This window comes from Pseudopipra pipra, chromosome 18 (assembly GCF_036250125.1).
Source record: "Pseudopipra pipra isolate bDixPip1 chromosome 18, bDixPip1.hap1, whole genome shotgun sequence".
NCBI lineage: Eukaryota > Metazoa > Chordata > Aves > Passeriformes > Pipridae > Pseudopipra > Pseudopipra pipra.
Genome location: NC_087566.1, coordinates 13,014,431 through 13,029,838, shown reverse-complemented (window position 1 = coordinate 13,029,838; position 15,408 = coordinate 13,014,431). Strand labels below are relative to the sequence as shown.

Below are 15,408 nucleotides of genomic sequence, written 5' to 3'. Positions count from 1 at the left end.
CCCAGCTCAGCTTGGGAGGGCAGCACCTCCACTTCTCCACCACGTGCACCCAGCCAAGGTCTGACTCCTTCCAGCTTGGGGATCCACTTCTACACAACACATCACGCACATCCCAGCACGGATCCTCCAATATATTCCATAAACAGGTTAAACGTTGCTAAAAAAACCCATACACACACACATCATGAAAGTTAAAATTTCCATTCAGAGCTCCAAAGCTTCGCTGGAATCTGTAAAAATGATAAACAACCGCCAAAAAGAAAACACAACCCCTTGTCTTTTCAACTACTTTGGGAGAACAATTGCTCTCAAAGATCGCATTCATTAACATTCTGATGAAGTTCCCTTTTAGCGCTGTTTTTCATACTTGAAAGGAACAGCTATGATCAGAGAGAGCCCTCAACTACCGACTCACTCATTTAGATTCTCTCGCTCTGATTCACCAATCACCTTCAAGAATAATTAGCAGCTTCATCTGAACATAATGAATATACACACATGCTCCCATCCATACCATTCATCTCGGGAGGCCGGCAGAAATCCCCCGGGGCTCAGCCCAGCCAGCTTTCCTGACTCCTGCCACAGGGACCATCTCCTGGGCAGCACCATGTCCTGCTGGTTTTCCAGGAGCTGCCCATCTCGCCGACCACCTCAAGCCAACAGCTCAGAGCAAACCAAGTTCCCAGGTTAAGTCCAAAGTCGTGATCAGCAACTGGATATGAAAAACCTAAAACACCACTACACACACCTCAGCTTTAACCTGGGTGAAACCTGAGCTGGATTTATACATGAAGATCCAAGGGAAGGAAGGGAAAGGGGAAGTTTTAACTTCTTATGCACAGAAAGAGGCTGTTGCTTGTTTGTCTGTGGGCTTTTTTATTCTTTTTTCCTTAATTTAAAATATATATATAATCAACTCAGTCTTTATTTGGAAGATGGTAGGATCAGAGATACATAAGTCAAGTCACAAGTAAGGCCAAAACAAGAAACATGATTCTCAGATGACAACTGCCAAAGTAAACATTGCCACATGAGTTAAAACAAAATCCAAAATGCTTGAAATTCTCACCAAAGAGCTAACAGAGATCTCAAAGCCATCCCTCAGGCTTAACTGCCCACACTCCCAGGTCAACACAAATGAAGAATATATGTATTTATTCTATAAAGCACCCTTTATTTACAGGAACACCAGCAGTGAGAATTTACTTCAGTAGGGAAGGGGAATTCACAATATTTTGAGATATAAAGAGAAACAAACCAAAAACCACCTTACCTCTCCCAAATGATTCTACCCTTAAGTTCTACCTAAATATTGACAAATTTAATTTCCAAGGGGAAGCCCAAAGCTTAGTCTATTGCACGTAATCACAGATCACTGTAACATCAAGCAACAAACCAACCCAGAACACCACAATGAACCACCACATATGCAACAAAAGCTCCTTTTAGGATTAAAAAGTTAAATAAAATACTTTCTTCATTCAGTACTGTCCTTAGGTTGTGTACTCACTTTTATACTTTCGCCCCCCTCATGAACACAGAAGGCTTCAATTCTTATTTATTTTTAAAATATCATTACAGCAGATTTTAAGTCCTCTTGAAAAACAAATACACACCAAAATACAGATTTCCTCCAAAGCAGAAGAAAACCACCTGTTGCCCTCAAGTTCACCAGAGAACACAGCTCCACATGACAAAAAATTGCAATTTTGGTTATTTACATGAGCATATACTGCTTTAAAGTAATTCTGCCTCAACAATTCCCTTCCCTTGCTGCTGCATCACACCTGCCAGACATCACCCTTGGTCCAAGGCAGCACTGCATGGACAAATCCACACAACACTAAGCATTTTCTTCTTTTTAGTGTTAGAGGGGTTTAGGGAATGCACACGGTCATTAGGACTCGCCAAGAATACAACAACCTCGAATACAACACACCCAGCTAGTGTGAAACAGGTGAATTCTGCTCACACTTCTCCCTCTGAGGTGCACGTGTTCACTTGCATGGTGGCAAATACAGTAGAAATCGGTCAATGGCAGGTGATACACAACTATTTTGCAACAGCTGAAAGTCAATTATTTTGTAAAGATTGTTTTGTGGATTTTTGTTTTAAAGAAAAACCAGAAGTGCTTCCACAGATAGAAGTACCTTGGGGCAGCAGAAGTTTAAGGTCACAAGGGTAGAAGCCCTTGTGAGCCTTATTATCAAGGTTACGGTTTGGGTGATTCAATAACAAGGCTCATCCCACTTGAAAAGCCCAGAGTTTTCCCCGTCAGCCTGGAGGGACTGCACTATCATTTGAATTCTATTTCCTGATGATGTGCTCATCATGGTAGAAAATTTCTGCAGGAAGATGAATTTTACTTTCTTCACTGACAGCTCAGCAGAGACTCAGGGGTTTAATTGGACTTATCTGCTGATGCATATTTGACTAAGAGCATGCCCAAGAAAAAAAAAAAAAAGCAATATACAGACAGGTCTAGGGCTCGGCTTAGAGGCACATGAAAGCAGATTGCTTGCTCATTATCAGTTCTGCATGGACAAAGTAGTTGGCTTTCCTGTTAGGACAACACCCTGCAAAAAGCCAGGGAACAGCCACGGCCAAGCCAACACAAACCATTTCCCCCTCTGGTACCTGCACACCCAGGGCTGCTCAGGGACCACTGGACTAAATGCCCCTTCTGAGCAGGCCCTGACATGTCAGCAGCTGGCCAAGGCCACCCCTGTGGGCACACAGGGACCATCTCTGGGACTCTGAGAGGTCAGTTCTACAGGTGAAAAACTCCAGATAACCATGATGCCACCAGAGGCCTGCAGGGCAGGAGGGGTGGGCTGGAGAGCAGCAAAGCCCTCAAACAAAATGGGACCTCAAAGTCTGAGCCAAAGACATTAAAGATCCCAGGGCAAATCTGAGACTATTCATTAGCCTGAGCAGAACTCTTCACCACTGTACCACTGGTTTATAGACACACAGGTGGCAGGAAATCCAAAGTAGGGAGAGCACCCAAAACTTTGCCCACGTTTTTATCACAGTGTGTCAAGGAAAGTGGGCAAAAGCACCAATTGCTCATATTGACTGGGAATTCAAGTTATTACACCCACCAAGCAACTTGTTAGATGCTTCCTCTCGACAACTCACTTCTTCCCCTTGTACACAAACAAAACAAAAATCAAAAGCCAAAGTCATAGTTTGTCAATGCCCCTCTGAAAATATTAAATTTCCTGCTCTGCTTAACTTAGCTCAGACAAGGCAGACAGTATTTGCTCAGCAAATATTGTTTGTAATAAGTTAGACAAGCAATATTTTTTGCCAGCCTATTAACACCAGAAAAATATGTACAGTCAACAAGAGATGAAGAATTTGTTCAATTACTTCAAAAATGGGAATTACAACCGAGGGATTATTATCCATTTAAACATCTCTTTTCCACAAAATGTCAAACACTAGCCATTTGCTAACAATCTCCGGAGACAGATAAAGTAACATTTTGGCAACGCAAACACAAACTCCCGAGCTGGAGGAGGGGGGAGCGGGAGGAAGGAGGGCGGGAGGGGGGGGAAGCTCCACCATTCACAACAATGCCGGACCATCCCAACACGCCAGGAATATTTTGCAGCCAATTAAAACCCCAAACAAACATTCGACTTGCCCGAAGTGAAGGCGAAACACCGGCCGGAGCCGGGCAGAGGAGGGGGCCGGGGGAGGGAAGGAGCAGAAGGGAGGGGGGGCACCAAGTTGCCAGCGGAGCCGCGAGCACCCGGGCCGGCCCGGCAGCCCCGGGATCCCCCCCCCGGGGGGCTCGACACCACGATTAATGCACCTTAATTGCCATTTGCAAAATTCAGCAGCCGCGCGCTTCCCTTCTCAATTTTATTTTATTTTTTCCCTCCTCTTCTCCTTCCATCCCCCCCCACCTCCCCATCCCTCCCTCCCCGCCCCAGCCCCCGCCCCGCGGGGAGGGCAGAGCCCCCCGTGGCCCCCCGCCGCTCTTACCTCCAGCGCTTCCAGGGTGTTGAAGCTGGCGATGGCGAAGCCATCGATCAGATCCTCTTCCTGGGAGCTGGACTCGCGGCGGCGGCGGCGCGGGGGCCGCGCGGCGCGGGCGGCGGGCGGCGGGCCCCGCGGGGCGGTGCAGTTCTGGCCGCCGTTCTCCTTCCCGGGGCTCGGCTCCTTCTCGGAGCCCGACGACGGGCTCTGGTTCCGCGGGTCGCGGGCCGCCGCCTCCCGCCGCCGCACGCGGTCCCGCTGCGACCTCGACCTCCGGCTCTGCCGGATTTTCCCATCCATCGCCGAAGAAGAAGCAAATTAAAAAAAATTTAAAAATAATAATAATAATAATAATAAAAATAATTAAAAATTAAAAAAAAAAAGAGGTGGGGGGAGAAGGCCGGGCGCGGGGGGGGGGGGGTGTAGAGGGGTGGGAGTGGGGGGGCGCGGGGGGGGGGTAGAGAAAAGTCGCCCCCCCTCCAACTCACCGCTTCCCCTCTCCAAACCCCGGAGCCCTTAAAAAATAATAATAATAATAATTTAAAAAAAAAAATCAACAACAACAACAAAAAAAATCCTGCTGTTCAGAGCCTCGGATCCAGGGCGATGATAATCCACAGAGCAAGGCTGGGTGGCGGTGGCGGTGGGGCGAGCGGCACACACACACAAAAAATATTAAATCCACGGAATGACCTTGACAAATTTCCACCCCCCGCCCCCCCCCACCCCCCAAAAAAAGCAGCGACGGGAAGAGGAGGGGAGGGAAAAAAAAAAAAAAAAAAGAGAGAAGGGGGGGTAGATCTATCTGGATCAGGACGAGGACACCTCGGATTCACTCGGCGCGGAGGAGAGAGGCAGATCCAGGAGGCTCGACCCAGCTCGGGATAATCCAGGCGCGGCGCCCCCTCCCCGGGGGCAGCGCCGCTCCGGGGCCCCGCTCCGGCCGCCGCGCACCGCCGGGGGGGCCGCCGCCGCCGCCGCGCTCGCCGCCCAACTTTCTTGCCGCGGAGCGAGCGAGACAATCCCTGGGCAGCCCCCGCCGCCCGCCGCCGCCGCCGCCGCCGCCCGCCGCCGACCCCTCCTCGCCGGGCGCCGCCGGCGGCTCGCAGCCCCCCGCCGGCGCGGCGCGGCGCCCCCGCCGCCGCCGCCCGCTGCCGGATGGCGCTCGCCCGCCCGCCCCAGCCCGGCCGCCCGCGGCGCGGCGCAGCCCCGGCCCCCAGAAGCCGCTCAGTCGGCGCTGCCCGGATGCCGCCCCATTCTCCCCGAGCTGGGACGCGGCGCTAGCACCGCCCGGCCGGCCGCGCATGAGCAGGGCTGCCAGCTGCGCGTCATTCCCCGGCGCAGGCCCGGCCGTGCCCCCGGCCCCCCCTCCTTCCCCCTCCTTCTCCTCCTCCTCCTTCCCGCCCCGCCGCCGCCTCGCCTCCTCTCAGCCCGGGCCGGGGGCGCCGCCGCCCGCCCTCGCCCTCGGGAAAAGTTTCTCCCGGCCCCGGGACCCCCCTGCCCCGCTCTCGGCCGGCGGGGCCGGGTGAGCCCCGGGGGATGGAGCGGGGGCACCCCCGGCTGCCCCGCGGGGCGGGAGAGGGGCTGGCCCGGGTGGAGGGGCGAGCGGTGGGACCAGGGATGAGCTGCGGGATGGGCTGCGGGATGGGCTGGGTTTGAAACGCTGAGCCGAGGGGCGAGGAGTGAGCCGAGGGACAGGCTGGGGGTCAGAGGGTGACCCAAGGACAGGGAACGAGCTGCGGGATGAGGGTTAAACGATGAACTGGGGTATTAGGGGTGGGCTGAAGGACGAGTTGGGGGTTCAGGGGGAGACAGGAAGAGCTGAGGGACGTAGCAAAAGCTAGGGACGAGCCGGGGAGCAATCTATGGGTCAGGGGCCAAGTTAGGGGACAATCAGGGGATGAGTTGGTGATGAGAGTGCAGAGCAGAGGGGCTGAGCAGCCAGAGCTATAGGTGGGACATGGAGCAGTGTAAGGCAACCAAGGGTTAAGACTCATGGAGGTGGAGGCAGGAGACCCTGTTCAGTACCCCCTGCTCACCATCCATCCACTCACTGAGGTTTCATTTGGGCTCCGCAATGCAGGAAGGGACTGTAGTTTCCTTCTTGTTTCCCTGCATTTTCAGGCTCTTTCCAGGGTCACCTCGGCCAGTACTTGGTTCCTGGGCACTCACCTGGGACAGGGGCCAGCTTGGTGGCCAGCCAAGTAGCTGTGCAGTGCCCAGTCCCAGGGACAGCACCGAGGAAGGTGTGCCAGGATCAGGGCCCCAGCACCGAGCACTGACCATCCTACGTATCACAATGGTAGCAGGACTTAATCCTCCTGTTATCATCTTTTATTGCACACAGTCAGATATTGCAGCACGTTACCATCACTTCTGGGTACTCCCTTCCTTGTGTGGGGCTGGCTTTGCTCCACTGGACTAACTTGGCTTAATTTCTTATGTCTTCAGCTGCTCTCTCCTTCCCTGGGGAGAAGCCTCCAGTTCTGGATGTGAGAGACGTTAGAAGGATGTTGTGAAATAAAACCTAAAGAAGTCCACCGAGATTCATCAACAAAGGAAGGAATCCATGGAGGAGGTTCAGTGTTACTGGGAGCCGTGGAAGTGAGGGAAGCCAAAAAGTCTCCTGCCACCTGCTCCCACCTGTGTTGCAGTTCAGTCCACCAGGGATGGTGGCTCCTCGGGCTGGTGCCTCCAGCAGTGGCAGGCTGGAGTGGTGTCTAACACACCTGCCAAAGGCTTTGGTGTGGGCACTTCAGTGTCCACCTTTCCTCTGTTTTTCCGTGTTCCTGACCTAATTGCACCAACAGAGCAGTCAAAAATTAACCTCCTTCCACCTGGCCCAAACAGGCTCTTTTAGAAGAGTTTCTGGTGTCTGGCAGCAGCTTTGCCCTACCTTACATAGACAAGTGCTAAAATAAATATCATCCTCTTAAAATGTAGCATAGAAACGTCATTTAAATTTAAGCCATTTAAAACCAAAGGTAGAAATCCCATGTGTGGTGCAAAGCCTCTTAATGCAAATAGTCAGTCATGCATTGCATGCCTCAATCACACTCGTATCGGTGTCATTTGTGTCCTAATAAAATCCTATAATCTTTTGCGTGCCAATTAAAGAAGGAAGATAGCTAAGTCTAGCTGCTTCCTCGGGTAATTACAGGCTAGCAGGGAGTCAGGCAGTTATCTGCCCTGGGTTTGCTGGACTGGGAATTACCAAAGGGTATTTTCTCTCCTGTTTCTCTAAGGGACAGTACAATGTTTTTTTTTTAACTGTATGGTGTTTTAAAGGCATAACCAGGATCCAGGCAATGGTTGTTAATGAAAGATCTAGAGTTCAGATACACCCAGTTAAACAATGGATTGAGCTTAACAATTGTATTTGCTTTACCAATATTTTAAAAGTCACTTTTTAGAAAGAAGCATTTATGTTGAGTTCAGTAAGTTATTTTTACATTTGAGCCTGTCCTTTAATTTAAAAGGTAATTTCTATGTTTCTTATAAGTAAATCACAAGGGTAAATCATTAAAAAACTGTGACATTTTTAACAATTTCTCTTGGTAGTGCTCATCTTGGTCCCATTGTGCTTTAGGCCCTCCATCATTAATATGCATTTCTAGTTCTCTTTTTTTCATTCACTTCCAAATTTGCTGACCAACAAGGACAGTGGAAATTGCCTGTAAAGTGCCTTTCTTTATTTCCCATCAGCAGGGTCATCAAGATTCTCATCCCGCTTAGGTGTTTACGTACAGGAGTTTAATGTCACTGTGAACATAAACCAAAGGTGCCTTCTGGGGAAAGTTGTGAATACTATTATTTTCTTGAATCAACTCCACAAATTCATCAGCGCTGTGATTGTCCATAGCTATCCTCATTATTGTATATATGTATATTTCATTTCAAGATTCGGCAGCAGGGTCATCCAAAGGAATTAACAAAATCAAGCAGTCCACGTGGGAAAGGATGCCTCTGCTTGGAACAGCATCTCGGAATCAATCATGCCTTTCCTTCCACCGAGGCAATTTCACGTTTTCAATAGAAGGCAGACCTGCAGTGGGTTTTTTTCCCCCCCAGCATCAAATGGCATTCCACACAATGATATTCATCATGTTATAACTCTAGGTGAATGATAATGGATCAGAGGGAATGAAAACAGATGGATGTTAAAACAGACAATTCCCCGCCACAAACCTGGGAGCCCTCCTCTGCTGCCTAGTCCATTCATTCAGTGGATAATTGTATTAGACATTCCAACAATAGAGAGGCCTTCTTCATTAATCCTGAATTTACTGAAAAGAAGCTTTGCAGACTATAGCTCTTTTGGTGCTTGGACAACACCGGGCAAAATTTACCACAGGCTTAGATGTCTAAAACTCAGCTAGATAGGAACTAGCACAGAAAATTCCAAAAGCAGGAGGGGTGGGTGGGTGAGAGCAGGGCACAGGACAGCCCAGCAGCAGCACTGCAGGTGGGCAGGAGACACTCGAGTGCCTTTGCTGCAGCTCAGGTGATTCCAGGGAAGTGTATCGGAAAGCTCTCCTCTCGCTGGAGTGCAGGCGCAGCTGAACTTATCAATATTGTGCCTGGGTTTGATCTGATTGTCCCTTTCCAGCCTCCAGCTCACCACATGAGCCAGTGAATGCCAATCCCTGCCATGTGATGGGGCACAACCGTTCCCTAACCCTGGTGTGCATCAGGTGACCGGGGCTAAGCAATACAGATCAAGTCTCTTACCAGCTGTCCTGTGAGTCAGCCCCTTGATTACAATATTGACATTAACATTTTAATCACATGCATGCTGCTGCAGATTTTAATGACCGAGTTGCTGTGCCTTTGCTTTTTGAGGATCAGAAATTAGACCCTTGTTCGTGGCTGGAGCGAGCGCGGCATCAGAGCAGCAGCTTCCATAGCAGTAAACATGGCACTGCTCTTGCCACGAGCCTGCCCCTGGACATTAACCTTGCTGGCACTGAACACCTCACTGGAATGGGGACTTTGTTCTCCTTTACTGTGTTCCTGTGTTTGGGGCAGGACTGGAAGTTGTGAAAAGAGGAGAAAGGCGGTGCTTTCGTGTTCTCCGTAGCCTGAGGCGATGTGAAAATCTACCCAGTCCCTGCAGAACTGTCATTTTCGATTCCCAGGTACTTTAATCAGGGCACAGTAAGCCAGGGACATTTCCTTCATCCTGTACCTTTCTGTACCTTTTCTGCCCTGTGCCATCAGAGATAGGCGAAAAAACTTCAGTGCAAATGAGAATCAGCCTCCAAATTTGCATTGTTCCTCTCGCCCCAAACGTACTCCACAATCTGTTGCAAACGCTGCAAGCTGAGTCTGCAAGGCTTTGCTCTGTTAAAGACTGTCATGTCCAAGGTGGAAGGACAAGCAAAAGGTCAGAATAAATAAACTGAATACAGAATTGCTTAAGGCAATAAAAAGAGACCACAGGCTTTCATTGCAGCTCAGACATGCACCAGAACACACTTTAGGACATTAAATAAGCTGGTTTGTGTGTCACTGAGCTTAGTTTTTTTCTGTTGTTTCTCCCCCTGCTACCCCAATACTTTGCTAAAATGATCAGGCCTTAAAGGCTTGGTGTCCCTTCCACAAACATGGACTGCCTTTATCACTTGCTTCATCATGGTCATTTGCACTGAAAATACATAATCACTGTCAGAGTACAAAGAATCATTACGAATAATTAGTTACTTCCAATATGGCAAGTCAGTCTCATAAATCTTGAATATTTGGCTTTGGTTTTGGAAAGAGATTCCTTAATGGCTACACTTGTGAGACTCTGTTAATTGATATAAAATTGTATTCAAAATTAAATTTGTTTTAACAGATCTAAATCACCCCAATAAATCAGCTTCAGCCTATCTGCTCTAAGGGTTCAAGTACACTTTCTTTTTTTTTTTGCCTTTGGGAGGAAGGGTGCGTTTGCAATCGGTGCACGGAGGGCTGGATCTGCCCCTCCCTCGTTGACTAACTGCTTCCACATGGGGTGATTTTGCTGGTCTGAGAAGTCATAAGGGAGGGGGCAGAGGGTGCAGCCTCCCTCCCCAGCCCAGCAGTGGAGCTCTGGGGCTCTCAGCCCTCCTGCCTACATCCCAACTCAGCTCACAGCCTCAGCTGTGCTGCAGCCAGGGAGTAAGAAAGGAACTGCCTGTCTCTGTTCCGAGTGGGCAAAGGAGAGGTTATTTTAATGAGAAAGAGAAGGAGTTCAAGTCCATCTGTAATAGTCAGATATTGAGGGTTTATGTTATTATGGGTAATAGCAGTGTGAATGGTACTTCTTATGATGCTTTTTTTTTTCTTCAGAGAAACCGTCTTTTTCATCTGATATCACAGGTGAGAGAAGGTGACAGTTAATAACAATAGCTTAATTTTACTTGACTGTGTATACTCTATTTAGCTCCTGAAATTGTTTCAGGACAGGATGTTATTATCTTTATCCTTATTTTAAACCGTAGAAATGGAGCTGCAGAGACAAAAGCCCAGTATTCCTCTCCCATAATGTCTTCAGCAGGCTGTCTTCCTCACCTAGGCATGGTGAGCCCAAATGCTTCCTGAGATTCTGTGTGGTAAAAATCTGTTGGAAGAATTCCCCGTTTTCATCCTGTCTGCTGCTACTGTCTGTTATCTTAAATCTCTCTCTGATTCTTTTTTTTTCTCCCCCAGAGATTCTTTCTTGCCTACTTCATCTCAGTAAAACTCTCCCCGCCCTTCTCCTGCCTGGGCTGTTGCCTGTATTTTTGCCTGTCTGATCTCCCTCAGGTTCTAGCTGTCGAACTTGTTCCACGTGGGCAGGCTCCGACTCCTGCCTGCAGCCCTGGGAAGTGGGATGCTCCCTGCCCGGGATTTGCATGGCGTGGGGTGGATTTTGGGAGGCTCTGAGCCTCGAAGGGTTTGTGCTGCCTCCTGCTTCCGACGGGTAAAGCCTGAAAACTGCCGTGCCTGTCGTGGGCCCTGCAGCATAATGATCTCTGGCTGATGCTGTGTCTTGCTTGACTAGGTGTGCTTAAATCCTGTTGGGCTCAGTGATCTATTTAACGATTCTTTTACTTGCTTTTAGGACGTTGCTGGTGCATAGCCTCCATCTCCAGTGCTCAGGGTGTCGTGTGGTGGAGGGTGTTTAGGGGTGAATAAAAGTGAAAATCTTCTCAATCAGCTTTATTAGGTGCAACTGTTACCAATGTTGGAAATTTTCCTTGGATAGAAATTACTTCTGTTTCCAAGTGTCTCGTAGGCTGTGCTCAATTTACTATTAAATCTGTTAAAGTAATACAGTTCATTTTAATCCCTCAGTGTATATTATCAATCAGTTAATACTTCAAAGAAGAAAAATAATTGAAAAAAAAAAATCTAGGCAAACAACAAAATCCTCACCTACCCACTCTGGGAAACCTGAAGATTAGGACTGTAAATATATTTTCTGTTCTAAGTTTGGAAAGTGAGGGAAAAGCTAGTGAAAACTAACTCAGAGAAGATATATTTGGCAGTCTGCAACTTGCAGAGCTCTCCTAATAAAGGCTGGCGGGGTGTGCAAATGGAATTTAATACATGGTCATGATAAACAGGTGCTAAAACATTTCTGCAGTGTTTCTTCCATTAATATTTTGTCTCTTTAAAGCAACCATCAGGAAGATGTGTCATCTTAATTACAGTATCTGGAAGCAAGGACTGTACTAGTAGCTGTGTAACTTGCTAATAAAGGCTTGCCTGCAGTGGGGATTTTTGCTCTCTCTGTACCAGCAGCAGGCTGAGCACTAACATAGGCTGGCAAAATCACAGTGATGCATAATTTACACTGGGTCAAGTTACCCTTCGTGGCAAGTAGATGAGCTGGACAAGTGTTAAACAGGGCTTCACCCTCACTGCTGTCTGTGCTTACAATGGGAAATTTATTCTCAGAATGGACAAGGCTTAACAAATTACTGCATGATTGTGTGTCTTAGTGTCTCTGGGTGGTTCAGACCAGCTTTGCACCAGCCAAATCAGAAGTGGATTCAAAGCTAGTTAGGAGACTGTAATAGTCAAAAACGTGACTGCCTGCAATGACTTGGCAAAGAGAAAAGCAGAATGGAAGCTAAATAAAAAGCAAACAGGAAAGGTGGGAATGGATCACTCTCTGTTAAGAGTGAGTGTGTAATAAGGACTGAATTATTCTTAACACAGAGGATTATTTTTCACATGCACCTCATGCTATTGCTAATCTTTTGTTTTTCTTCATCTGATTCACTGATTTAATTTTGCTTCTGCAAAAGAGGCAAGGAGCCTCAATTAATTGAGAGGGCTGTGAGGGCCTTTGGAAGGGGATGTATTGAATTTCAGAAAGCATTTTACAAGAAGGTACCCGCCACGGTCTTGTGCTATAGGACTTCCTTTGGAAGCATATATTTCTCCCCCATAAGTCTTTTGAACAGTTTTATACCACACATGTTTCAAGAGAATTAAATCAATAACAATCTGTACCTTTCTAACCTGAAATGCAAGCTCTGCACGGCAGGAGATCAAGCTATGCAATTAACTGTTGTCCTTTCAAAGGAATTCTGACAGATATTTATAGTTTACTGTATTCCATTCTCCTGCCATTGGAATATAACAGTACAACTGAATGCAGCTGACTGGAACTATGAAATAATTATAGCAATAACTGTTTCCTTCTCTACTGGGGAAATCTTGTAAAGTGCTGAATGTGGGAACTGCTGATGTTCTTGCCCCTCAAAATCTGGTCCTTACCTTGGGTTTATTGTGCATCCCCAGCTAAGTCACCCAAGAGAGAATTTTTGTTCCATTACCTGCAGCTTTTTTAATATCATGTTCCAAATCTCACGTTCGTCTTGATGTGGAATGAATCAACACTGTACAAATAAATGCACTTTAAAAAGCTTTCTATATTTGGGCACGGACAGTGTATGAAGTAGAAAGACTTCTCTGTAGTAAAATAAGTCATATCTTTGTGTGGGAGTTTGGAGCAGTCTGTTAAGAGGAAACTATGCAATATTACCAGAAGTGAATAGATTGGCATTTGACTGCTAAGCACTTTGCAAATTTCAATATAAAGGCACTTATTTCATACCCTGAGCTGTCACTGTAACTTATGTGCTCATGCTGGTGACTTAGTAGCATAATGACAGGCCATTGTTACTAAGCTAATTAATTTTAAGCAATCTTTCCTACACAGTATACTTGGAAATGACATTCATTTGCTGCAAACTTAGGAGACATTGATACATCAGGAAAGTAGTGATGCTGAATCTTTGAGCTACCTCTCTTGCTGGCTCAGTACAGGTGTCTTACCAGGGGATAGTTGCTGCGTTGGGCACTTTAGCTGCCTCTTGCTGATAGTAATATCCTCAGCTCCTTAGCTTTAGGGCTGTAAACCTGCAGAGGAACACTGTAGGTTCCAACCACCTGTTAGCTTTGCCACAGCACCATTTTTCATCACTTGGGCTTGAATGCCTGCAGATGCTCACCAGGACCTTGCAAGCTGCAAACCAGGATCAGGTACAGCTGTTGCTCGACTGAGGTGCTTTGAGGAGCAGTGTGGTAGGGGGTTATGGTGTGATTTAAAAAAAAAACTCCAAAAGTTCAGATTAAGCTAAGTAGAAATGTCTTCTGAAATGAAAAAAAGTACTGGATTATTTTCCTAAGAGTGTTCACCGAGGGGTGGAAAAGAAGAAATGTCCAGGTGCCCTCGACCTTTACCCACATAGACTGGGTATGAAGTTAAACCCTTCCTCCAACATGAAAAGAATGAGAATAGGGAAGAGAAACTATTCTCATAGGTGGTACAGATAGCTTGTGGCTGTTGAGTAATACTGTATTGTGCAGCTGCCTCAGAAAGTGGTGGTACTGAGTCATCCCTAGGTAATAATTTTGTTTTGGAGTCCCCCCAGCTTGTATGAAGACTGGGTGAATAAGTGGTGGTACTGCAACAGGAGGAAGAAGTCAACAAGAAGCATCTCCCAAGTTTACATTTCCTGGGAGTGTTGTCAGAAATGTCAAGTCCACTAGAAAGAAAGGAGTTAAGGAAATGCAGAATGTCTTCTAAATTACCCAGATCTGGAAACTCCCCACCATCAGTGTTTTTCCATGTGAGGCTCTAGAATGCAGCATCCTGGCTGCTGGACCCTCTGGGGCAGCAAAGCACCCCAACCTGTGTGACTCAGCTTCTGGGACTTCGCTTCTGTGCAGAAAGGGAGGATCTGGGTTTTCTGCGAGCTGGTGTGTGCCTGTGGATCAACAGTGGAGCTGAGAATGCTCCTCCTGAGAGGTCTGCAACAAACAGTACATTATTTATGTGCTCTTCTCGTGTTTCCCTGCGTGTTATGTAAATACTAATCAAGGTGAAATTGGACTCAGCCATGGCTAATTTTGACTTTGGTTTATTTTGGCAATTTCCAAGCAGAAATCAGTCTAATGGTCTTCTAGAGGGGGCCTGAGGTTTTCTAAGGCTTTGCGTGGGTTTGAGGCAGAATCCCTGTGTAGACTCATAACTGACTGTTGGAATCCCAAGAGCTGGTGCTCTGTTGTTCCCAAGCCTTGCCCTCTCCTTTGCTCACAGCAGGAATGTGAAAATACCACGTCCTGTCCAGCCATTGCCCTTTGACCGCAGCTGGTGTTACTCACTCTGATAAGCAGCAGCACGTTTTATTCCATTTATTCAACGTTTTGTTAGCTCTGCATCCTCTCTCTCCCCCCATCCTTGAGTTTTTCTGCTTTCTGTTTATGACTCTCTCAGTGTGTTTTTATTCCAGTTGAACTGGGAGCAGGGGATTTCTTCGGGAATATTTCATACTTTTCAATTTGTTTTGTGGTTTCAGGAGCCTACTGCTGGTTGTTTTATTTACTTACTTATAAGATCACTATATTTTTTTTCACCTGACTGTAGATCTGGGAAAAAAAAGTGCTTTGCTGAGAGTGTTGCTAACCAAAGTGTCTGGCTCACGTGTGGTGAGAGCTGGTGCCTGGGTGTGCCTGCTGAGCAGGGCGGCTCTGAGCGCTCTGCATGGGGATGGTTTCTGTGATGAGCACGACTTTCCCTGTTGGGAAATGAACTGTGAACACCTACTCGTTTTTCATAGGCCAAATTACAGTGATGTCTCAGCTCTCTGAATTGCCTACACCTCAAAAAGGACGTCCCTAGGACCCTTTAGTGCAAAAGTAATGAAATGGCTGGGGTTGAGCAGCTGCTCTGTTAGCAGAAACCACCTCTAGGAATTTAGCCATTTGCTTTCTGCCTGACAGATTTCTGATGGACTAAATGTACTTCTTCAGCCTTTTATTTTTTTTTTTTATACTTGAGGTTGAGGTAGCCCTTGTGTGCTTGTTGCTCAAGCTTCTTTAACTGTGATTAAACCAAAGGAAGAGGTTTTGGAGTCAGTGAAATTTTGCTTAAACTTCTGTGTTACACTGAGC

The 15,408-nt window shown here is 47.3% G+C and overlaps 1 protein-coding gene and 1 long non-coding RNA gene across 19 annotated transcripts in view; one reads left to right on the top strand and one right to left on the bottom strand.

Annotated features, from left to right (window-relative positions):
• FBRSL1 (fibrosin like 1) overlaps nt 1-4,980 on the bottom strand; it is a 508,094-nt gene extending 503,114 nt beyond the window's left edge. For 14 of the 18 annotated variants that reach the window (XM_064675512.1, XM_064675523.1, XM_064675507.1 and 11 more), the window contains exon 1: nt 3,997-4,978. In XM_064675512.1, the coding sequence (XP_064531582.1) occupies nt 3,997-4,290 (294 nt within the window). In that variant the 5' untranslated portion in view covers nt 4,291-4,978. Of the gene's footprint in view, nt 1-3,996 lie in introns of all 18 variants that reach the window. The other 4 variants (XM_064675509.1, XM_064675520.1, XM_064675526.1 and 1 more) reach the window with 2 other exon arrangements.
• Nucleotides 4,981-5,170: 190 nt separating this feature from the next.
• On the top strand, nt 5,171-6,932 carry LOC135424352 (uncharacterized). The gene is made up of 2 exons (XR_010435171.1): nt 5,171-5,515; nt 6,126-6,932. It is a non-coding gene; the product is annotated as an uncharacterized LOC135424352 (long non-coding RNA).
• Nucleotides 6,933-15,408: the final 8,476 nt, after the last annotated feature.